Below are 23,796 nucleotides of genomic sequence, written 5' to 3' on the forward strand. Positions count from 1 at the left end.
CCTTGGGCAGAAAATACAAAAAAAGGTTAGGCAACTCGATTGTAGACCTTGAGGGATTAGAGCCAACCTTTCAGGGTTTAATAGGTTCTTTCTTATGCATACATAGTTTCTAATGTTCACAATAGCACCTTGAAGGAGGTGTTAGCGCACCTATTTTTCAGATGCCGGAACTAAGAAACGAAGTAATCTGTAATAGATGGAGTTCCTAACCAGCGCAAATATTATTTAAGTCTTGTCTAGGCCACAACTGAGCTAGGCTCTGGGAACCGAATTCCAGTCAGAACTCAGCACCACAGAGGCCTCCCTTTTCCCTGGTTTGCATCCCCAGCTCACTCCGCGCCTCCGGAACGTTTCATAGATTTTTGCTGAGTGAAATCGGCTTGCCGCCGCCACCGCCGAAAAACTCCCGGGGCACAGAGCTCCGCCCCCACCGCGCCAGGCCCCACCCCCTCTGCGGTCGGTATTGTCCGATGGTTCCCGGCGTCCCTCGGCTTCCCTCGGTAGTTTCCGGCAATGGTCGAGAGTTTCTAACGTGCCCCTTGTCTCTCGGCCGCCGTCCTCCCAACCGCCGCCCCCCTTTTCGACTCCCTCTCCCCCTTCCCGCTCCCCCAGTCAGCCTGGCCCTGCTGGCGCCTCCGGCGCTAAGGGCTGGTCAAGATGGCGGCCTTCGGGATCTTGAGCTACGAACACCGGCCCCTGAAGCGGCCGCGACTGGGGCCTCCCGATGTTTACCCTCAAGACCCCAAACAGAAGGAGGTGCGTTCGATAATCGGGGCTCTGGAGGGGCCGGGGGCACGCGATCAGCCTAGGAGGAGGCATTGACGACTGGGAAGGGGGGGCGGGGCGGTTCGGTGGGAGCCAAAGTCCCTAAAGGGGGAAGAGTAAAGTGGGCTGGCGTGGGAGGGCAGGACAGGGGGCGATGGGGGGGTTCCAAGGTATGAATAGGGGGTGGTGTAGGGGCCGCAGCAGAGGCACCCTCCTTCACACACACCTCAGAAAGTTGTCTGAGGCAGCTTGGTGGGGTACGGCTGCTCGCAAGAAAAGAGTGATTTTTGAGGGTGCGCTGGGTGGCTGGGAATCATAGTGACCATAGGGGTGAGGGTGGGGTCCAAGTGAATGTACGGGCCCAGCTGTAAGTAACAATCTGTTCTACACGGAACCCTCCTCCTCCCCTGTCCCCTTGTTCCTTCGCTTCTCCTGCCCTCCTCTCCCACTACCTCCCACTAAGGAAAACAAAACTAAATGACGCTTTCCTGCCTCAGGATGAACTGACGGCTTTGAATGTAAAACAAGGTTTCAATAACCAGCCTGCTGTCTCTGGGGATGAACATGGCAGTGCCAAGAACATCAACTTCAATCCTGCCAAGGTGAGACAACTCTGCCAGGCTGAAGGAAAAGGCTGGAAGAATCTGAGAAGGAGCAAAGGCCCTGGGTTGGGAAGACTTAAAGGGACAACCTAAGTGGCTGAGTTCACCTTCATGACTTAATGATATCTCATTGGCATTTGCCCATCAAAAGGCAGGACCACCTGTCTGCCCCTTCTTCCCACCCTGAGGTACAGTTTTCTTCCCTCAGATCAGTTCCAACTTCAGCAGCATTATTGCAGAGAAGTTACGTTGTAATACCCTCCCTGACACTGGTCGCAGGAAGCCCCAAGTGAACCAGAAGGACAACTTCTGGCTGGTGACTGCACGATCCCAGAGTGCCATTAACACTTGGTTCACTGACTTGGCTGGCACCAAGCCACTCACGCAACTAGCCAAAAAGGTGAGGTACTGTTTCCTGTCCTTCAGGCCAAGGAGGGAACATGAGGTACCAAGTACCCTCCTATTCCCATATTAAGCTACATGGGTATCAGCTCATGGGGTTAATAGAGACCTCACTATTTGCAATGTCCATCCAGGTCCCCATTTTCAGTAAGAAGGAAGAAGTGTTTGGGTACTTAGCCAAATACACAGTGCCTGTGATGCGAGCCGCCTGGCTCATTAAGATGACCTGTGCGTACTATGCAGCCATCTCTGAGACCAAGGTTAAGAAGAGAAATGTCGTTGACCCTTTCACGGGTGAGTAACTCCTAACACCAGGTGTACTGCTAATGGCTTCAAGGAGTGATAGAGACACCCTTGGAACCATCCTCCTTCTTAATCTAGATTCCTTGTTTCTGATTGTTTCTTGCATTCCCTTGATCAGTAAACACCAAGAAATTTGAGTATCTACTTTGTGCATATACTGGGCTACAAAGATGTCCAGTGCATAATCTCTGCCCCCAGGATACTGGTAGTCTAGTAGGGCTGCTAAGGTATATGTACAAATAACATAATCAAATATAGAAAGTGGTGAATGGCAAGCCAGGAGGCAGAAGTTTCTTTGAGTGGACAGAAAAATTACTTTCTTATGGGGATACCCGGGAAGGCTTTAGGAAGGTGGAATTTGACTAGAGACTAAAAGGATGAATCACATGTACAAAAACAGTGATTGGGGGTGGGGGTAAGGTATTCTAAGTAGAAGGATATTCTAAGCAGAAGGATAGTATCAAATAGCCCTTTTCTCTTCTTTCCTCCAGAATGGACTCAGATCATCACCAAGTACTTATGGGAGCAGCTACAGAAGATGGCTGAATACTACCGGCCAGGACCTGCAGGAAGTGGGGGCTGCGGTTCCACGATAGGGCCCTTGCCCCATGATGTAGAGGTGGCGATCCGGCAGTGGGATTACAACGAGAGGCTGGCCATGTTCATGTTTCAGGTAGGGAGTAGGGCATGTTGTATGGGGCATTGGGTTGAGCCTGAACTTGTACTCTGCCAGCAGAGAACAGAATCTGCCTGCCACCTTGCCCCAGTTGTGGTTCTCTTCATCTTTTCATTTACTTTATCTGCCTCATTTCTAATAGTCCCGTGTTGAGCTAATACTCTTCCCTCCCTGGTACCCATAGGATGGAATGCTGGACAGACATGAGTTCCTGACCTGGGTGCTTGAGTGTTTTGAGAAAATCCGCCCTGGAGAGGATGAATTGCTTAAACTGCTGCTGCCCCTGCTTCTCCGAGTAAGGCTTGGAATTTTGGTGGGGGGGGCAGGGGGAGTCTAGGAAGGATTTGAGGAAGAATAAAATGTTAGAGCAGGGTCCCCTGGGGAGAACTAGGGGCTCTGATGGTCCTGTCTTTGCAGTACTCTGGGGAATTCGTTCAGTCTGCGTACCTATCCCGCCGCCTTGCCTACTTCTGTACTCGGAGACTGGCCCTGCAGCTGGATGGTGTGAGCAGTCACTCATCTCATGTTATATCTGCTCAGTCAACAAGCACTCTACCCACCACCCCTGCTCCTCAGCCCCCAACTAGCAACACACCCTCGACTCCCTTTAGTGACCTGCTTATGTGCCCTCAGCACCGGCCCCTGGTTTTTGGCCTCAGCTGTATCCTACAGGTAGGTACTAGGCAGGCCCAAGAAAGCATTGAGAGATAACTTGAGAAGAATCAGGTTCCCATTCCAGAGAATAGGGGTAATTTCAAATTGGATATGGGAGTAGGTGCTGAGTGCTTGTTTTGAGGTGGTTGTTTCTTGGTAATGGGGTATTAGTTCCCTTTGGGGATTTTGACCAGCCTCTCTCTGCCTTCCAGGGCTAAATAGTGGGCCCAAAGCCTTTTAGGAAAGTGAGTGAAGGGAGGGAATCAGGGGTAGAGTGATGCCTGTCTTGGGGAACCAGTCAGAAAACTTTGGATCTGAAATCTATGGGTTGGGTCTTAGCCTGGGATTCCAGAGAGGCAGCCATGGTGAATGAGTTGGACTTAGCTGTTTCTGTCTGGCAGACCATCCTCCTGTGTTGTCCTAGTGCCTTGGTTTGGCACTACTCGCTGACTGATAGCAGAATTAAGACCGGCTCACCACTTGACCACTTGCCTATTGCCCCCTCCAACCTGCCCATGCCAGAGGGTAACAGTGCCTTCACTCAGCAGGTATGTCTGGCCACTAGCCTGGTACTCTCAGATTGGGCTATGAGGCTAAATTACTCTTTCAGAAATAGTGATTTGGAGTCTGGTACTATTCTTCTAGCCTGGGACTCTGGCCTTTTGTATGCCTTGGTACATCCTTATAGCCTTCCTTTTGAATATTGCAGGTCCGTGCAAAGTTGCGGGAGATCGAGCAGCAGATCAAGGAGCGGGGACAGGCAGTTGAAGTTCGCTGGTCTTTTGATAAGTGCCAGGAAGCTACTGCAGGTATGTGTCAGAAAACAGATAATAGGAAGTATATTTGAAGAAAGGATAGGGGATAGTAAGGACATGTAGATCTGAGAGCCAGAATGCATTGGGCCTCTGGTTCAGTCCCCTTTACCACTTTTCCTCCTTAGGCTTCACCATTGGACGGGTACTGCATACTTTGGAAGTGCTGGATAGCCATAGTTTTGAGCGCTCTGACTTCAGCAACTCTCTTGACTCCCTTTGTAACCGAATCTTTGGATTGGGGCCTAGCAAGGACGGGCATGAGGTAAGCAAGAAGCAGAATAGATGGAGCAAAAAACATCGCAAGACCAATAACACGTATGAGGGGAAGTCATGGTGAGGCACTGCAACCAGAGCATTTGTGCAGAAATGATCTCACTGGGTCCAGGATGTTTTATGATGGGGCACAGTCTTTGGGAAATTGGAACTCAGTTCTTCGTCCCTATCCCTACCTTACTCCTCCCTATCTTCCTTTGGTCTCCAGATCTCCTCAGATGATGATGCTGTGGTGTCATTGCTATGTGAATGGGCTGTCAGCTGCAAGCGTTCTGGTCGGCATCGTGCTATGGTGGTAGCCAAGCTCCTGGAGAAGAGACAGGCAGAGATTGAGGCTGAGGTTAGAGGGCAGAGATGAGAGAGCAAGATTGGCCAGTGGGAAGGAATTTAACTGGGGTTGGAGACTGAGAGATTGAGGTGGTAGAGGGACCAGAGTTGAAGGTACGAGAACAGAGTAAAGAAGTGGAAGAGAACCTAAAGGTGAAGTTAGGACGTGAGGCAAAAGTAAAGAGGAGCAGATTGTTGTAAAAGTTAGAGATGACATCAAGGCTTCAGTTAGGAGGTGGAAAAGAAAATGGAGGTCAGCGGGAGGGTGAAAGTGAAAAGCGTGGGGTAGAGGTCAAGCAGGTGATCGTTTAAGGCTTACACATTGAGGAGTGAAGAAGAAGGTAAAAGTCAGTTCTATGATTTGTTCTGCCGTCTTGCAGCGTTGTGGAGAATCAGAAGCAGCAGATGAGAAAGGTTCCATCGCCTCTGGCTCCCTTTCTGCTCCCAGTGCTCCCATCTTCCAGGATGTCCTCCTGCAGTTTCTGGATACACAGGCTCCCATGCTGAGTACGGAACCCTGCCGCCCCTAGTTACATCTGTCTAGACTCAGTTACCCACAACTGTCATCAGAAAGCATAATTCATGGCCCTTTGGTCTGTATTTCTCTCTTGGGCTCTATGCAGAATGACTTTTAGATGTAGTTCTAATTATTCTCTTTAACTGACCATCTTACATTTAAACAGAATAGAGAAATACAGAGAAGGATAAAAACAAGAGCTTGTGATTGAAGCATTTTCACTGCGTAAATCGCAGCAAAGATGATACATTCCTTTCTGAGATGGTGTGTGGGGTAACCAACCACACTTCGTCCGTCGACGGTTTCTGGGATTTTTATTTGGCCACTCCTGTTTTTGCCTTAGGTGTGTTCTCTCTTTTGGCCCACCTTTTTGTGTTCTCCTAACTCATGTTTCCTCATTCCCTTCCTCCAGCGGACCCCCGAAGTGAGAGTGAGCGGGTGGAATTCTTTAACTTAGTACTGCTGTTCTGTGAACTGATTCGACATGATGTTTTCTCCCACAACATGTATACTTGCACTCTCATCTCCCGAGGGGACCTTGCCTTTGGAGCCCCTGGTCCCCGGCCTCCCTCTCCCTTTGACGATCCTGCCGATGACCCAGAGCGCAAGGAGGCTGAAGGCAGCAGCAGCAGCAAGCTGGAGGTGAATGGGCTTTTCCCTGCCCTAGGTTGTTTCTTCTGATATTTCCATCTTCATGGTCCCCAGAGGCCTCTGAGAGCCTCTTTTGCCTGGGGGTGGAGGCAGTATTTTCTTAGGACTTGGTGATTGAGCAAGCACTCTCACATCGGTTGTTGCATCGGCTCCTCCCATCAGCCCTGTGAGGTACTCTTATCACTATTTTCAAGCTGAAGGAAACGGAGGCCTATACCGGTTAAGTGATTGCATGAGGCTTGACTCCAGATCCTGTGATTTCCCCAATCTGGTCTTCTCTCCAATTCCCTCATGAAGTTGTCTAGATGGTGGGAGCCACTTCCTAAGGGTTAAAGCAACTTCGCATATGTTCTATGCCCTCAGGATCCAGGGCTCTCAGAATCTATGGACATTGACCCTAGTTCCAGTGTGCTCTTTGAGGACATGGAGAAGCCTGATTTCTCAGTAAGTTCAATCCTGAGCGTGGCGGAATCTGGCTCCTTGGATCTTCCATTATGTCTGCTTTTGGCATTTCTTTATGCCCCTCATCCCCTTTCCTCCTTCTCATGTTCTGCCTTTTTACCTTTCTCTCAGTTGTTTTCCCCCACTATGCCCTGTGAAGGGAAGGGCAGTCCGTCCCCTGAGAAGCCAGATATTGAGAAGGAGGTCAAGCCCCCACCCAAGGAGAAGATCGAAGGGACCCTTGGGGTTCTTTATGACCAGCCACGACATGTGCAGTATGCCACCCACTTTCCCATCCCCCAGGTACTGTTCCCCAGCACGTTGTGATGATCTGTTTTGAACCCAGATTTCTGTCCAAGGAATTTGCTGAGGGGTTGGAGCTGTTCCTGAGGATGTCGGTTGGGAAAGGAAAGGGGCTTGAGCATGTGGATGCTGAGGGATGTGGAGCATGATTTCAAGAGGCGGGAAGGAGATGAGTGCTGGAGTCTGATGGTGCTGCTGGGATGCAGGAGGAGTCATGCAGCCATGAGTGCAACCAGCGGTTGGTCGTACTGTTTGGGGTGGGAAAGCAGCGAGATGATGCCCGCCATGCCATCAAGAAAATCACCAAGGATATCCTGAAGGTTCTGAACCGCAAGGGGACAGCAGAAACTGGTGGGTTTTAGGCTCCTTAAACAGATCTCCCCCAGAGAGTGCCCTAGTCAGTCTTCCCTTTCCCAGCATAGGGAACTCCCCAGTCATGTCCCAATGTCCTGTCTCTTGGAGTCTCCTGAGAGCTCTAGTCCTTTTGAAACTTCCCCCCTCATTCCCCCCCTCTACAGACCAGCTTGCTCCTATTGTGCCTCTGAATCCTGGAGACCTGACATTCTTAGGTACCTCACAGTAAGCCCCATACTGCCCTCCCTCCCTCTCCCTTCCCTCCCTCAACCTAGCACCTCCCTGTACATATTCCTCTAAGGTCCACATAGTCTGTGGTCCTCTAAACCTTTGCTTCACTGTCCCCTTCCCTTCATCCCTCCCCCATCCCTTCCTTGACCCTCCCTTCCCGGCTTCCCTCTTCTTTCCCTCCCTCCCTCCCTCCTTCCCTGTCTCCCTCCCTCCCTCCCTCCCTCCCATAGCCTTCTCTCCATCCCCTCCTCCCCACCCCTAGTCAACTAGTTATCTTCCCTGTCTTGACTGATCCCCTTCAACTGTCCCCTCAGGTGGGGAGGATGGGCAGAAGCGGCGACGCAACCGGCCTGAAGCCTTCCCTACTGCTGAAGATATCTTTGCTAAGTTCCAGCACCTTTCACATTATGACCAACACCAGGTCACGGCTCAGGTGTGGGCCTAAGCCCAGCCCCTTTCCCACATTCTGGCCTCCTGTCCTGTTTTCCTTTTCTTCCCTATCTTCTCCCCGCTAGGCAGGCTAAGCCTCCTGGTCTCATCCCCCTCCACTGTCATCCTTTCCTGCTTCCCTGGTTCTTCCTTCCTCTCTCCACTCCCGTCTCACTCCTACTGCCCTTATCAGGTCTCTCGGAATGTTCTGGAGCAGATCACGAGCTTTGCCCTTGGCATGTCATACCACTTGCCTCTGGTTCAGCATGTGCAGTTCATCTTCGACCTCATGGAATATTCACTCAGCATCAGTGGCCTCATCGACTTTGCCATTCAGGTGGGGAAGTTGGGGAGATGAGGGTGGAAGAAGGAGTTCATGCCATGTAGGGGCTACAGAGGGTCATAAGGACAGGGGTAGAGGCTCCAGCCAGTTTCCCAGGCTCTTTGGAGGGGGAGAACGACTAGCACGGGGGGAGTGGAACATGAGCTAAGACTGCAGGAGTAGAGACGTAAGTGCTCCCTGGGGAGGCCAAGAGGCAGATTAGAGCATTGGGGACAGATCATCCTTCCACTGTGGAGTTCATAGAACTGTATCCTGGATGCTGGTTAGCGGAGGTGTTGATAGAATAAAGGACTGTGGCACAGGGTAACGGGCCCTTCTATCCTGAGGTGGCTCCAGCAGGAAGGGGCTCAGGCCCAGCCTTGCCAGTGTCCCTACAAGAAGGTGGGTTCTATGTAACATGAGGGACCTGTTTGCATTTCTCACCCCCGTTCACCCTGCTAGCTGCTGAATGAACTGAGTGTAGTCGAGGCTGAGCTGCTTCTTAAATCCTCGGATCTGGTGGGCAGCTACACTACCAGCCTGTGCCTGTGCATTGTGGCTGTCCTGCGGCATTATCATGCCTGCCTCATCCTCAACCAGGACCAGATGGCACAGGTCTTTGAGGGGTAAGCAGGGCTTTGGAATGACTGAAACACACAAGGCGCTGGCAAATGCCGGTGGAAGTGGCCTAGGAAGAGCATGCACTTCCTCCCACTCTGGGGAAGTGCCTGCTGCTCAGGTGGGAAAGGAATGGTATTTCCCAGACGCTTGAATCTGTTTCAGGGGGCCTGCATACCATCTGCTGACCCTCCCAACCTTGCTTCTTCATGCAGGCTGTGTGGTGTCGTAAAGCATGGGATGAACCGGTCCGATGGCTCCTCTGCAGAGCGCTGTATCCTTGCTTATCTCTATGATCTGTACACCTCCTGTAGCCATTTAAAGAACAAATTTGGGGAGCTCTTCAGGTAAGAGAGGTGGAAGGTAAGGGGTAGTGAGTGGGACCTACTCCCTTTTTCCCATGACCACCCAACTCAGAAGGAGAGCATGGCCCGGGACCCTGCTGCCTGTTCAGGGTCATTTATGGACTGTGTTCTCCACGTACTGTTATGTTACTGAGAGTGGGTCCTCTTCCTCAGCATGCTTGCCCCCCCATCTCTGTGGGGCCCACCCTCTTCCCTCTCCTTCTCATTGCCTTCAGCGGCCCCTGTTCCTTATTCCCATGTGGTTCCTTTCCCGCCCGGTCTGTTTTGTCCTATCTCCCTTTTCTTGTCCCAAGATCCTTCATCCCTCACTTTCTCCTTTTTTCTTTTCCCCCCTTTCCTAACCATCTCTCAACCTCAGCAGACCTTCAACACTACTGTTTCCTTTCCTCCATCCCTGCAGTGACTTTTGCTCAAAGGTGAAGAACACCATCTACTGCAACGTGGAGCCATCAGAATCAAATATGCGCTGGGCACCCGAGTTCATGATTGACACTCTAGAGAACCCTGCAGCTCACACTTTCACCTACACGGGGCTAGGCAAGAGTCTTAGTGAGAACCCTGCTAACCGCTACAGCTTTGTCTGCAATGCCCTTATGCACGTCTGTGTGGGGCACCATGATCCCGATAGGTATGGGGCATACTGAGTGAGCAAGGGCACCATGCCCCCACCTGAGATAGGGAGGGCTGAGGTACCCGGGAGGTACTACAACCTTGATTTACTGGGGCAGAGATGAGAAGTTAATGGGTCTGAGGTTTTGTGGAGCAAGGTTTTTCCTGAGGGCATTTGTACTTTTCCCTAGGGTGAATGACATCGCAATCCTGTGTGCAGAGCTGACCGGCTATTGCAAGTCACTGAGTGCAGAATGGCTAGGAGTGCTTAAGGCCTTGTGCTGCTCCTCTAACAACGGCACTTGTGGTTTCAACGACCTCCTTTGCAATGTCGATGTGAGACTTGGGGTGGGGTCTTGCTAGTGGGGCAGTGACCAGGGCAGGGGTCTGGTCATGATCGTCTGACCAGGGACAGAGTTCCATAGAGTGGAGGCACACGGCTTTGAATGGGTGCCCCTCTCCACACTGAGTCGTGGTGTCTGTCTGCTTTTTCTCCAGGTCAGTGACCTGTCTTTTCATGACTCGTTGGCTACTTTTGTTGCCATCCTCATCGCTCGGCAGTGTTTGCTCCTGGAGGATCTGATTCGCTGTGCTGCCATCCCTTCACTCCTTAATGCTGGTGAACTACCAATCTGTAACCCCTAGCATTTCTAGGCCTCAAATTTCAATACATACTGGACGGCCATCCTCTCATTGTTCACTGTGGGAGACCTTGCAGCGGCTCCCTGGCCTTCCCGAGAAGGCCAGTGCTTTGGTATGCTGAAGGCTAGAAGGAACCTGTTTTTTTAAACCCTGGATTTGCAGCCCTGACCTTTCCAATTTCTGACCCTTCAACTGCGTAACAGTTCTCTGCTCTACCTCGCTTTCACTGTTATCTTGCTTTTTCTCCTTTCACTTTACCTCATCTTCTCTCCTGTGCCCCTGCCATACACTTGCATGCATGCAGGCATGCACACACATAAACCCACATACAGTTCAGCTTCATCCGTCCCAGATCTCTTTTGTCTTCCTTTTAGCTTGTAGTGAACAGGACTCTGAACCAGGTGCCCGGCTTACCTGCCGCATCCTCCTTCACCTTTTCAAGACACCGCAGCTCAATCCTTGCCAGTCTGATGGAAGTAAGTGACCCTGATCTGAACCAGCCAACAGTTGAAAGTGTGGCTCCCTTGCCCCTGTGGATTCTGCTTCTGCTTCCCCTGACTTCATCGCCTTCCCCAGACAAGCCTACAGTAGGAATCCGCTCCTCCTGTGACCGCCACCTGCTGGCTGCCTCCCAGAACCGCATCGTGGATGGAGCTGTGTTTGCTGTTCTCAAGGCTGTGTTTGTACTTGGTATGGGGGTAGGAAGGGAGTGGTGCCAGAAGTGTGTATAGGGTGGAGTGCCAGCTAAACTACAAGGGACAGTCTTTCTCCCTCCCGAAGGTGGTCTCTCTGACCTTTTGGGAGGAGGGGAGGGAAAGAAGTATATTTCTGTCCCATAGGGCAGGATTTGGGATGTTTCTGCCTCTGTGGGCCCAGGGTGGGTCTCCACACAGTGTTCCAATCTCACTCTGCCCTCCCTATCTCCCACCCGTGAACCACAGGGGATGCAGAACTGAAGGGTTCAGGCTTCACTGTGACAGGAGGAACAGAAGAACTTCCAGAGGAGGAGGGAGGAGGTGGCAGTGGCGGTCGGAGGCAGGGTGGCCGCAACATCTCTGTGGAGACAGCCAGTCTGGATGTCTATGCCAAGTACGTGCTGCGCAGCATCTGCCAACAGGTCAGTCTCACCTTCCTCCCACACCTCCTAAATGCCTCTGTGTAATATAGTCCTGTTTGCAGCCCGTGATCACACCACCTCCCTACTATACATTGTGTCCCTTACCAATTCCAGCCCATCCCCCATACTGCTAACCCCCTCACTGGTTGCTCCCAGTCCCTGATTGTCAGCTTTCTCAGGAATGGGTAGGAGAACGTTGCCTTAAGTCACTGTGTGAGGACAGCAATGACCTGCAAGACCCAGTATTGAGTAGTGCCCAGGCACAGCGCCTCATGCAGCTCATCTGCTACCCACATCGACTCCTGGACAATGAGGATGGGGAAAACCCCCAGCGACAGCGCATAAAGCGTATTCTCCAGGTAGACCAAGGCCATGGGGGCCGTGGAGGAAGCAATGGGCCCAATCTGGGGAGAAACAATAGGAACCTTGAGAAAAGGAGAGGGAGAGTTAAGTAGAGAGGAAGACGAACAAGGATGTAGGGGAGGGGGAGGGGTAGTGAGAGAAACAGCTCCAGCATGGGCTGAGGAGTAAGTCCAATATGGTCTAGACTCCAGAGTAAGAGTGTTATGTGAGGGCACAGCTATCTGGAGTGAATCTAGCTTATCAGCGGGAAGCATAGTATCTGGGGGGCCTAGGTGTGGGCCTTGTATATTTGGCATTTTGGCCATGGCTCGGGAACTGAATAGTAGTAGCTACTAATTGCTGAGCACATGCTTTGTGCCAGGTACTGTGCTAGGCACCTGCACATATTTCCTCATTTAATCTTTATGACCCTATGAAGTAGGTGAGCCTCCCTGTTTGACCGATGAGGAAACTGAGGCTTGAAGAGGTTAAGTAACTTGTCCAAGGTCACATAGCTGATAGGTTTAGAGTTATTATGTGAGCCCAGACATGTCTGTGCACTTTCCACTTCACATTGCTCCACATCTTCAGATGACTGGAGAGTGGTAAAATAAAGCCGTTGAGGAAAAGCTGAAGGAATAAGGTGCCTTCGGCCCAGAACAGATAGGGCTGAAGAGAGATTAGCTAACAGTAGCCTTCTAGTCTCTACAGGACTTTGAGAGATTGTCTTATAAAGGTCCTGTCAGGGACTTTCAGCAGCTGGTCTAAAATAAGAGGAGCAGGCTTCAACTTTAGCATCAAGGGTTTCAAGGTTAAGCATTAAGCAGAACTTCCTGATATAAAGGGATGGGAAAGATGCGAAATCTTTCTTGAACCATTTTAAAAATTGGAAAGATTTTCAACTAGTTTGGACTATTTTAATGTATTCTTTCTTTTTTTTTTTTGAGACGAGTCTTGTTCTTGTCGCCCAGGCTGGAGTGCAGTGGCACAATCTCAGCTCACTGCAACCTCCACGTCCCAGGTGCAAGTGATTCTTCTGCCTCAGCCTCCTGAGTAGCTGGGATTACAGGCACCCGCCACAATGCCTGGCTAATTTTTGTATTTTTAGTAGAGATGGGGTTTCACCATGTTGGCCAGGCTGGTCTTGAACTCCTGAGCTCAGGCAATCCACCCACCTCAGCCTCCCTAAATGTAGTTGTTCTTAAAGATGGGGACATAGAGGTCTCTTTCAGACCTCCAGGAGTCTGTGATTCAATGTTGCGGGAGATCGGGAATTGGCCTCAGGTTGGTGGGTAGCTGGGGGTAACAGATGATGACTAGTCTGGATGTGGGGCCTCTATCACAGAACTTGGACCAGTGGACCATGCGCCAGTCTTCCTTGGAGCTGCAGCTCATGATCAAGCAGACCCCCAACAATGTAAGTACTACCTGGAGCCTCCCTTTCCTGTGCTCATATTCAACTCCTTGTGTCAGGGAGGCAGTCCACCACAGAACGTAGATCTTACCCTTGGGCTCTTGAGCTGAGAGATAAGAGGGGATGGGAAAATGATGAACAAGTGGAGCTGTTGATAAGGGAAATAGGTTGAGAGTGTTGGAGCTCTGAGCTAAGGGGAAGCTTGGTGGTGGTGGTAGAGCCTGTTTCTGTGGCCACAGATGTAAGGATGTATGTAAAGGAGAAGACAGTGAGGAATTGGAGAAATACGGAGGTACCAGATGGCATGATTCCCAACAGATTTGGGTTCCTACCTCCCCATCAACCTCCACCAGTGCTATCCTCCCTCATCTCCCATCTCTCCTACCATCTGCTTTCCTTCATCCCTAGCTACCTACTTTAGCACTTCTGTGCCTTTCATCCTCCCCAGGAGATGAACTCCCTCTTGGAGAATATCGCCAAGGCCACAATCGAGGTTTTCCAACAGTCAGCAGAGACAGGGTCATCTTCTGGAAACACTGCAAGCAACATGCCCAGCAGCAGCAAGGCCAAGCCTGTGCTCAGGTCAGATAGAAACATGTTGGGACCCATCCCCTTAGGAGTTTCTCTGCTGGTAGCATGAGTGATGTCAGCTGCATGGAGATGCCGGCATGTCTATCAGGGAAAGGAGAGGGTGGATTGTTCCAGCCTTGCCTGGCTCCCCTGTGACCCTGTGTCCTCTGTCTGTTCTCCAGCTCTCTAGAGCGCTCTGGTGTATGGCTGGTGGCCCCTCTCATTGCTAAACTGCCCACCTCAGTCCAGGGACATGTGTTAAAGGCTGCTGGGGAGGAATTGGAGAAGGGTCAGCACCTGGGTTCCTCTTCACGCAAAGAACGTGATCGACAAAAGCAGAAGAGGTAAAGGGGCTTAGGGAGTGGGCCAAGATAGAGGGGTAGAAAGGAGAGGAGGCAGGCCCAGGGAAGAATAAAATTGGGACGGAGGAGAAACATAATAGGAAAGTGGAAAATCAGAGGATAAAAGTGGGTATGGCTGAGCAAGTGGCTAGATCTTAAGAGAGGAGAGTCTGGGGCTTAGAGGAATGAGGTTGGAAGTTGTCTGACTCCCAACCCACAGTCTTCTCTTCCCTTCTCTTTTCTCTTCTCTCCCCTCCCCTCCCCTCCCCTCCCCTCCCCTCCCCTCCCTTCTCTCCTCTTTTCTCCTCCTGTCTCTAGCATGTCCCTGTTGAGCCAGCAGCCCTTCTTATCGCTGGTGCTGACATGTCTGAAAGGGCAGGATGAACAACGCGAGGGACTCCTTACCTCCCTCTACAGCCAGGTGCACCAGGTACAGATCTCTGGGCCATGGAGGTGGGCAGGAGGGCAGGGAAAGATGCACCTAAGGGGCTACTCTGTACTTGGAAACTTCAGTACTTTCTGATGAACATATTGGCTGCTTTGGGATGGAAGCACAAAGATCCCTGAACTGCATGTTTTATTTGTTTCTATTCTAGATTGTGAATAATTGGCGAGATGACCAGTACTTAGATGATTGCAAACCAAAGCAGCTCATGCATGAGGCACTCAAACTGCGGCTCAACCTGGTGAGAAGGCCAGCTGGGGAAAAGAAGGAAGAGGGTAGGGCTGGAAATGTGGAATACAAAAGCCTCAGGTTGTAGAGAACAGAGGTGAGGATAGAGACTCCAGGCTCCAGGTTATTTTTTATTTTTTATTTTTTTAGAGACGGAGGCTCACTCTGTCACCCAAGCTGGAGCACAGTGGCGCCATCTCAGCTCACTGCAACCTCCACCTCCCGGGTTCAAGCAATTCTTGTGCCTCAGCCTCCCGAGTAGCTGGGATTACAGGCATGCGCCACCATGCCCAGCTATTTTTTGTATATTTAGTAGAGATGGGGTTTCACCATGCTGGCCAGGCTGGTCATGAAATACTGACCTCAGGTGATCCATCCCCACCTCGGCCTCCCAAAGTGCTGGGATTATAGGCGTGAGCCACCGCGCCCAGGCTGAGTCTTGAAGTATTAACCCTGTTCTCCGAAAGGATGCAGGGACTGAAAGTACTTAAGGGGGCTGGATCACTGTGGTCATGGTCCAATAGGTTACGTACCCTGGATCCTTGCAGGGACTCTGCCTCAGTATCCTAGATTCTGACTGGGCCCTAGAAGCACTGGAAACCCATTGTGGAATATTGAGTGGAATCCTGGAAATCATTCAGTCCAACTCCCATCACTTTCTAAGTATGAAAACACAGGCCCAGAGATGTCAAGAATTCCCTCATTGTCTTGAGATCATGTAGCAAAGCATAGGTTCAACTTGAGCATGAACTCAGGCATCCCAACTGAGATTCGAACTAAGCTTCCCTTACACACTGGCCTTTGTCCCTGAGCCATCTGACTGACTTGTTGTGGCCTTGGCAGGTGGGGGGCATGTTTGACACGGTGCAGCGCAGCACCCAGCAGACCACAGAGTGGGCCGTGCTCCTCCTAGAGATCATCATCAGCGGCACTGTCGACATGCAGTCCAACAAGTAAAGCATCCCCACCTGCTCCCTGCAGTTTCAAACCCAAGAAGGTCCCCCTACCTCTACACCAAGTGGACCCACTGAGATTGGTGTGGCTGTTACTGTGGACTCCATGGCCTTGGGCTCCCCGTACGGTTTTGGTGCCCTCAGGGTGACATATTAAGCACCTCTCCCTGCTTGTGTCCTCTGCTGACACCTTTTTCTGTCTTCACCTCTTTCTTCTCTGGCTTTCTCCCTGGCTTCCTGTCTCAGTGAGCTCTTCACTACTGTGTTGGACATGCTAAGCGTGCTCATCAACGGGACATTGGCTGCAGACATGTCTAGCATCTCCCAAGGTAGCATGGAGGAAAACAAGCGTGCATACATGAACTTGGCGAAGAAGCTGCAGGTGAGCAGAGGAGGCAGGGGCAAGGTTCGCAGGTACCGGAATATGCTGTCCAGCCTCAGGAACTTGGTTCTAGCTGGAGCCCTCTATCTTTCCTTCTCACATCTGTCTCCTTTGTTACTCATGCCATGAGCATTTACTGAGTGGGGGTCTTCTCTGTGCCAGGTTCTGTGCTGTCCCCGAGACTTCCCATCCTTGTTTTTCTGTATCTCTGAACTCTTGTCCCATCTTCCTGTACCTGCAGAAGGAGTTGGGGGAGCGCCAGTCAGACAGTCTGGAAAAGGTTCGCCAGCTGCTGCCACTGCCCAAGCAGACCCGAGATGTCATCACGTGTGAGCCACAGGGCTCCCTTATCGATACCAAGGGCAACAAGATTGCTGGCTTTGATTCCATCTTCAAGAAGGAGGCATGTTCCATTGTCTGCCCATGTCCCCTGCCTTTTTTCCCCTTTGGGCAAGAACCTTCCCTGCATCAGCTTTGTAGCTCCAACAGACTCATCAGATTCAGGAGCCCATCAGGCTCTGCCGGTGAACACCATCTCTGAGGTTTTGAGCAAATCACTTAACTTTGCTTACATTTCATCTCCATCTTTGGACTCCCACCCTCTTTCCTTCATCTTGCCCTCACCTTTTAACATACCACCCATTTCTCAATACCCTACCCTCCTCTTTTCTCTGCCCCACCTGCCCCATGTCCTACCCCACCCATCTGTCTGGCCGACAGCCCATATCTCTTTTTATTTCTGTTTCTCTCCCTACACCCACCCATCTCTGCACAGTTTTATCTTTTCCCTCTCTGTCAGTTGCAGTATTTGTTGAGTAACCATAATTATTGTGTATAGTTGAAAACCCAAAGTCTAACTCCTTCATGTATACATTCTCTTCATTTGTCTTCCTAGTCCATCTGTCTCTTTTCCTCTGTCTCTCTCTCCCTCCATGTCTGATTCGTTTGCCTTTCTTTGTCTCTCCACCTTTTTGTCTCTCTCTTCCTGTTTCTTTCTGACTCTATCTTTCTCTGCTTGCCTAAAGGCAGAGTCTCTCCCTACCTTTCTGTCTCTTTCTCTGCCTTCCTTTTTCTGTCTTCCTCTGAATGTCAATCCCTCTCCCTCCCTACTCCCTCTCTGGCTTTCTCCCCCACCCCTTTCTCTCTCAGTCTCAGCTTCTCTCCCTCCCAAGCCCCCCACCCCCATTTGTTCATCTCCTCTCCTGGTCCCGGGTGGCTTCGTCTTGCCCCTCCACACCTCTCCCTGTCCCCCACCCATCACTCTCCCCGCATAACTCTCTTCTGCATGTGCATGTATGTCTGTCTTCTTACCATTGCCCTTGAATCTACCTATGACTTTCTTTCTACCTTCTCCTACAAGTGCTTGCAGTCTCTCTACTGTTTTCTAAGTCCCAACAGCTTATTGTTTTTCATTTTCTGGAGCAGGGTCTACAGGTTTCCACCAAACAGAAGCTCTCGCCCTGGGACCTTTTTGAGGGGTTGAAGCCGTCAGCACCACTGTCTTGGGGCTGGTTTGGAACAGTCCGGGTGGACCGGCGAGTGGCTCGAGGAGAGGAACAGCAGCGGTTGCTGCTCTACCACACACACCTGAGGCCCCGGCCCCGCGCCTATTACCTGGAGCCACTGCCACTGCCCCCAGAAGATGAGGAGCCCCCTGCTCCTACCCTGCTAGAGCCTGAGAAAAAGGCTCCAGAGCCCCCTAAAACTGACAAACCGGGGGCTGCTCCACCCAGTACTGAGGAACGCAAGAAGAAGTCCACTAAGGGCAAGAAACGCAGCCAGCCAGCTACCAAGACAGAGGTGAGCGTCTCCCCGATGACAGTTCTCCCACTGCCTCTCACTTCATGATGCTCCGGTTTCTGGTTTGTGGGAGGGGTGGGGGCGCATAAAGAAGGGGTGCCATTAGAATCATAATAAAAATTAACCATGTACGAATCCAGCTTCTCTTTACCTCATCCTACCCCAGCTCCCCAACCCCACTCAGCTACAACCCACTCACCCTCTTCCTCTGCCACTCACACAGGACTATGGAATGGGCCCGGGTCGGAGCGGCCCTTATGGTGTGACAGTGCCTCCAGACCTCCTGCACCATCCAAACCCTGGTTCCATAACCCACCTTAACTACAGGCAAGGCTCCATAGGCCTCTACACCCAGAACCAGCCACTACCTGCAGGTGAGTGCCAGCCACTAGGAATGCTGAAGGGACCTACCAGCCACTAGGAATGCTGGAGGGACCTACATCATTCCTCCCTCAGGGGAATGGATGATGCTATTCCCCTGAGGAGCTGTGGATGTCAAGGACACTGAGCAAGAGACGGAGGGATGAGGAGCCTAGAGGTCAGCCTGCCCTCCTTTCCAGGTGGCCCTCGTGTGGACCCATACCGCCCTGTACGCTTACCAATGCAGAAGCTGCCCACCCGACCAACTTACCCTGGAGTGCTGCCCACAACCATGACTGGCGTCATGGGCCTAGAACCCTCCTCTTACAAGACCTCTGTGTACCGGCAGCAGCAACCTGCAGTGCCCCAAGGACAGCGCCTTCGCCAACAGCTCCAGGCAAAGATAGTGAGAGGGGCAGTAGGGTGGGCTGTCAGGGAGAGGGGCTTTTGAGGGTCACAGGACTGAGGAGACACTTGGGATCTTCACAAGGACACTCAGGGTGGGAGACACAAGAGATGAGATGGCAGCAAGCATTTCCTGAGTTTGAGTTGTTCTTTTTTCTCCCTTTAGCAGAGTCAGGGCATGTTGGGACAATCATCTGTCCATCAGATGACTCCCAGCTCTTCCTACGGTCTGCAGACTTCCCAGGTAAGAGGCTGGGATTGTGAGACTCTGGGAATGAGGCAAGCTGCTCTGCATACTCTCGGCCCTGATTGCATCTCTCCTCCTTCCCTCCAGGGCTATACTCCTTATGTTTCTCATGTGGGATTGCAGCAACACACAGGCCCTGCAGGTACCATGGTGCCCCCCAGCTACTCCAGCCAGCCTTACCAGAGTACCCACCCTTCTACCAATCCTACTCTTGTAGATCCTACCCGCCACCTGCAACAGCGGCCCAGTGGCTATGTGCACCAGCAGGCCCCCACCTATGGACATGGACTGACCTCCACTCAAAGGTACCCAAAGTAGCGGAGAGCATTTGACTTGGGAAAGCCCACGCCTGAAGGTGATGGGACTTGTCAGAACTTTTGGAGACATCAAGAATACTTATCTGGCCACATAGGCCATAACCACAGAAGTCTCAAGCTGGAAGGGACCCTGAAGACTAATAGTTTCATGTCTACTTCCTTAACAGTTCTTTGAGGCCCAGAGAGGAGAAATTGTTTATCTGACTCAAGAAAAGATCTGGGCTGGGTGTGGTGGCTCATACCAGTAGTCCTAGCACTTGGGGGCCAAAGTGGGAGAATCAGTTGAGTCCAGGAGTTTGAGACCAGCCTGGGCAACATAGGGAGATCCCATCTCTACCAAAAAAATAATTTTTTTTTTGAAACAGAGTCTCACTCCAGTTGCCCAGGCTGGAGTGCCGTAGCACGATCATGGCTCACTGCAGCCTCAACCCCCCGGGCTCAGGTGACCTTCCTACCTCAGCCTCACAAGTAGCTGGAACTACAGACACACACCACCACACCCAGCTAATTTTTTGGATTTTTGGTTGAGATGGGGTTTCGACATGCTGCCCAGGCTGGTCTTGAACTGAGCCACCACACCTGGCCCGAAAAGTTTTTTTTTAATTAGCCAGGCATGGTGGTGCATGCCTGTAGTCCCAGCTACTCAGGAGGCTGAGGTGGGAAGATCTTTTGAGCCTGGGAGTTTGAAGCTGCAGTGAGCTGTAATCGCACAATGAGCTGAGATTGTGCCACTGCACTCCAACCTGGGTGACAGAGTAAGACCCTGTAAGAAAAAAATATCTGGAGTTCATAGATTAACTACATGATAAGGAGTCAAAAAGCCAGTACAGGTAGTGAACAGTTGAATACCAGGAAGGACTAATGAACAAATCTTCCCACCGTTGTTAATGTTAGTCAAGCCTTAGTTGAGGCCTCGTAACCATGTTCAGAGACTCTGAAGCTTAGGATTTAGAACACCGGGGAGTGGGCTAACTGCCCATTGTGTGGCCAGCACTATGCCAGGATTAGGTGAAGTGAGGAAAGATAGCAAAAAAAAACCCCAAAATACATGGTTTCTCACTACAAAGTATTTTTACTATAGCTGGGGAGATGAGACTTACAGAACACTGAGAGAACACTCTGAGCAAAGATATAATCAGGCAGGCAGCTGTATGCTGTGAGGTAAAATGCAGATGGAGAAAAAGTACGAGGTAATACCTGTGGGCCTGACTCATCAGAGCAAGTTTCATGAAGAAGGTCAGACTTGAGTTGGCCTTTGAAGGATAGCTGTGATTGGGATTTATGGAGAAGAGAAGAAAGGGTATTCCAGGTAGAGGATGTAATGTGAACAAAGACATGGGGACCAGAATGAGTATGGCGTCTGGGGAGAAGGGCTTGGATGGAGTGTAAAATCTATGCTGGGTAAGACACTGGGGCAGTCACTGGGGCTAGGCTAGGAGCGGGCAGGCTGAGAGATGGCCTTGAATGCTCAGCTGAAGAATTGAGACACAGTCCCAGAAAGGGCTCTTTTGATCAGAAGAGTGATAAGAGGAGTTGGGCGTATTGCAAGGCACCTGTGGAATGAGTGGATAGGATGCATACTGGAAGGTGCAAGAAGAAAACTTCTGGCACGGGGCTTATGCTTGTAATCCCAGTACTTTCGGAGGCCAAGGTGAGCAGATCACCCACCACTAAGGTCAGAAGTTCGAGACCAGCCTGGCCAACATGGCAAAATCCCATCTCCACTAAAAATACAAAAATTATCTGGGTGTGGTGGTGTGTGCCTGTAATCCCAGCTACTCATGAGGCTGAGGCAGGAGAATCACTTGAACCTGGGAGATGGAGGTTGCAATGAGCTGAGATCATGCCACTACACTCCAGCCTGGGTAACAAGAGCGAAACTCAGTCTCAAACAAAAAAAAAAAAACAAACAACAAAAAAAAGACTGATCCAGCCAATAGACTCTTGCACTGATATACAGGTGTAGTAGAACAACTTGAAATGTTACTGGGGAACAGCAGCAGCAGCAACAACAGCAAAAAACCTCAATGAATATTTATAGAATGCCTATCTACTGCTAAGACTGTTTTTCTTTTCTTTCTTTTTTTTTTTTTTTTTTGAGACGGAGTCTTGCTCTGTCACCCAGGCTAGAGTCCAGTGGTGCAATCTCGGCTCACTGCAACCTCCACCTCCCAGACTCAAGAGATTCTCCTGCCTGAGCCTTCCAAGTAGCTGGGTTTACAGGCATGCGCCACCATGCCTGGCTAATTTTTTTGTATTTTTGCTAGAGACGGGGTTTCACCTTGTTGGTCAGGCTGGTCTCGAACTCGTGACCTCAAGTGATCCACCTGCCTCAGCCTCCCAAAGTGCTGGGATTACAAATGTGAGCCACCGCACCCAGCCCTGTTTTTCATTTTTGTAAGAGAAAAATAGCTAACGCAGAATTGAAAATTCCTAACCATTAAGGTTATGAGACACTAAAATAGAATATCATCTTATGCAACTTATTCCCCAGACTGGAAGTCTGGTTAGTGACAAGAGGAATGAATGAAATAACTTGCTAATGTTTCTTTCAGGTCAGGGACCCAGGGTTTATACTGACCCCCTATCCCCCACGTCCCGCACGCCTTGACCTCTGGTCCTCTTGTCTTTGGAGGTTTTCACACCAGACACTGCAGCAGACACCCATGATAAGTACCATGACTCCAATGAGTGCCCAGGGTGTCCAGACAGGTGTCCGCTCAACAGCCATCCTACCTGAACAGCAGCAGCAGCAGCAGCAACAGCAGCAGCAGCAGCAGCAGCAGCAGCAGCAGCAGCAGCAGCAGCAGCAGTACCACATCCGACAGCAGCAGCAGCAGCAGATCCTGCGGGTAAGGCACTGGGATGGCATCTGGGACGCGGGAACCTGGGGACGGGGAGAGGCACAAGTTCTTCCCACGCAGTTACCGAGACTAAACAAGGCAGTGTACCCAAATGCCCAGCAGAGCGGCTGGCCTCTAGTGGTGCTGGAGGTTTCCTACCCTCCCCCCTTTTGTTTTCTGGGGATCATAGAGGGACAGACTTGGACATTGTCCGCTGGGTACCCTAGATTTGGTTTCTTTCTGGGCAGCTGTCTGAGAAGGGAAGGCAGTAGACCCCAGGCTCCCTCCCTGCTTCCTCATCCCCTGCCCTCAGCCCTCCAGTTCTGAGTCTTAGCTTCTTCCCTCTGCTCCTTCTGAAGTATCTTTTATGTTCTCATAGCAGCAGCAGCAGCAGCAGCAGCAGCAGCAGCAGCAGCAGCAACAGCAACAGCAGCAGCAACACCAGCAGCAACAGCAGCAACAGGCGGCTCCTCCCCAACCCCAGCCCCAGTCCCAGCCCCAGGTAGCTGCTGGACTACAGCCCCAGGCTCAGGGGCAGCTGCCCACGTTGGGCACACAGCCACTGAACTGGGTTGGGGACAGTATGGAATGGGGTAGAGGTGGAAAGCAGGGCATGGCACCCTAAAAAGGGATTGGGAGGCCAGGCGTGGTGGCTCACGCCTGTAATCCCAGCGTTTTGGGAGGCCGAGGTGGGTGGATCACTTGAGGTCAGGAGTTCGAGACCCGCCTGGCCAAGATGGTAAAACCCCATCTCTACTAAAAATACAAAAAAAAAAAAAAAAAAAAAAAAAATAGCCGGGCATGGTGAAAGGCACCTGTAATCCCAGCTACTCAGGAGGCTGAGGCAGAGAATTGCTTGAACCCAGGAGGCGGAGGTTGCAGTGATCAGAGATAGCATCACTGCACTTCAGCCTGGGTGACAGAGCAAGATTCTGTCTCAAAGAAAAAGGGAGAGGAGGTTGAAGAAGGAGAAAAGTTCGAGTTCAGTCTTCCACTTCCCATTTCCACCCAGTTCCAGCGCCAGGGGCTTCAGCAGACCCAGCAGCAGCAACAGACAGCAGCTTTGGTCCGGCAACTGCAACAACAGCTCTCCAGTAAGCCTGCCTGCCTTCCCCAAGAGAACCCCATGGAATAAATTTAGGGGGCGGGGTGGGCCAAAGTAGCTGAAACGATGGCTTCAGGCCCAGGTTATGAGAAGAGGCATTCCATTCCATCCCCCTCCCTTGATACCTGAACAGCTTTCCTCATGCGTACCCATAGCCCTGCCTGGTCTTCCATCCCTGATAATCTCTGGTTTTTCACAGATACCCAGCCACAGCCCAGTACCAACATATTTGGACGCTACTGAGCCACCTGGAGGAACTGCTTGTGCACTGGATGTGGCCCCACCCTTTCCTCTTAATTCCCAATCCCTTTCCTGGGCTAGCACCAGTAGTGGTTGGGGCCCTTCCCTCAGGCTCCATTTTTAATAAGTTTTTAGTATTTTTGTTAATGTGAGGCATTGAGCTGTTGGGTTTTGTATATTATTTATATAGAGACCCCAGAGCTGTTGCACCCAATACACAGAGCTTCTTTGCAAAGGGAGTGTGTGAGTTCTGCGTGTCTGGGAAGGGTGGTCTCTTGGGACAATTCTGGGGGCTGGACCAACAAGTCAGAGTCTTCATTCTATTCCAGTCATCTCCCCTGTTTACCTTACACTCTAAATTTCTTAATTCTAATTGGATTGCTACCCC

At 51.1% G+C, this 23,796-nt stretch overlaps 1 protein-coding gene across 10 annotated transcripts; it reads left to right on the forward strand.

Moving 5' to 3' along the window:
* Positions 1-441: 441 nt before the first annotated feature.
* MED12 (mediator complex subunit 12) lies at positions 442-23,643 on the forward strand. Of its 10 annotated transcripts, none has more exons than XM_032255886.1 (45): positions 442-756; positions 1,263-1,367; positions 1,576-1,767; positions 1,904-2,063; positions 2,564-2,745; positions 2,933-3,043; positions 3,166-3,420; positions 3,804-3,950; positions 4,112-4,211; positions 4,343-4,479; positions 4,699-4,830; positions 5,198-5,324; positions 5,747-5,976; positions 6,349-6,429; positions 6,559-6,729; positions 6,936-7,080; positions 7,248-7,298; positions 7,629-7,747; positions 7,937-8,080; positions 8,528-8,691; positions 8,899-9,030; positions 9,449-9,676; positions 9,849-9,993; positions 10,156-10,276; positions 10,674-10,775; positions 10,876-10,989; positions 11,241-11,416; positions 11,596-11,775; positions 13,104-13,175; positions 13,621-13,754; positions 13,925-14,086; positions 14,402-14,513; positions 14,680-14,769; positions 15,600-15,709; positions 15,956-16,091; positions 16,333-16,494; positions 17,517-17,891; positions 18,115-18,265; positions 18,452-18,648; positions 18,823-18,900; positions 18,991-19,208; positions 21,856-22,072; positions 22,443-22,565; positions 23,076-23,157; positions 23,368-23,643. In XM_032255886.1, the coding sequence occupies exons 1-45, from the start codon at positions 658-660 to the stop codon at positions 23,409-23,411; spliced, it is 6,513 nt and encodes a 2,170-aa protein (XP_032111777.1). In that variant the 5' UTR covers positions 442-657; the 3' UTR covers positions 23,412-23,643. The 10 variants fall into 10 exon arrangements, 5 of the variants coding, with proteins under 5 accessions (XP_032111777.1, XP_032111775.1, XP_032111776.1 ...); XR_004262033.1 differs by having other exon boundaries at positions 658-756; positions 18,452-18,657; positions 18,991-19,045; positions 19,121-19,208; positions 21,856-22,565; XR_004262034.1 differs by having other exon boundaries at positions 658-756; positions 18,991-19,045; positions 19,121-19,208; positions 21,856-22,565.
* Positions 23,644-23,796: the final 153 nt, after the last annotated feature.

Source organism: Sapajus apella, unplaced genomic scaffold (assembly GCF_009761245.1).
Source record: "Sapajus apella isolate SASKATOON/1434 unplaced genomic scaffold, GSC_monkey_1.0 scaffold91, whole genome shotgun sequence".
Taxonomy (NCBI): Eukaryota; Metazoa; Chordata; class Mammalia; order Primates; family Cebidae; genus Sapajus; species Sapajus apella.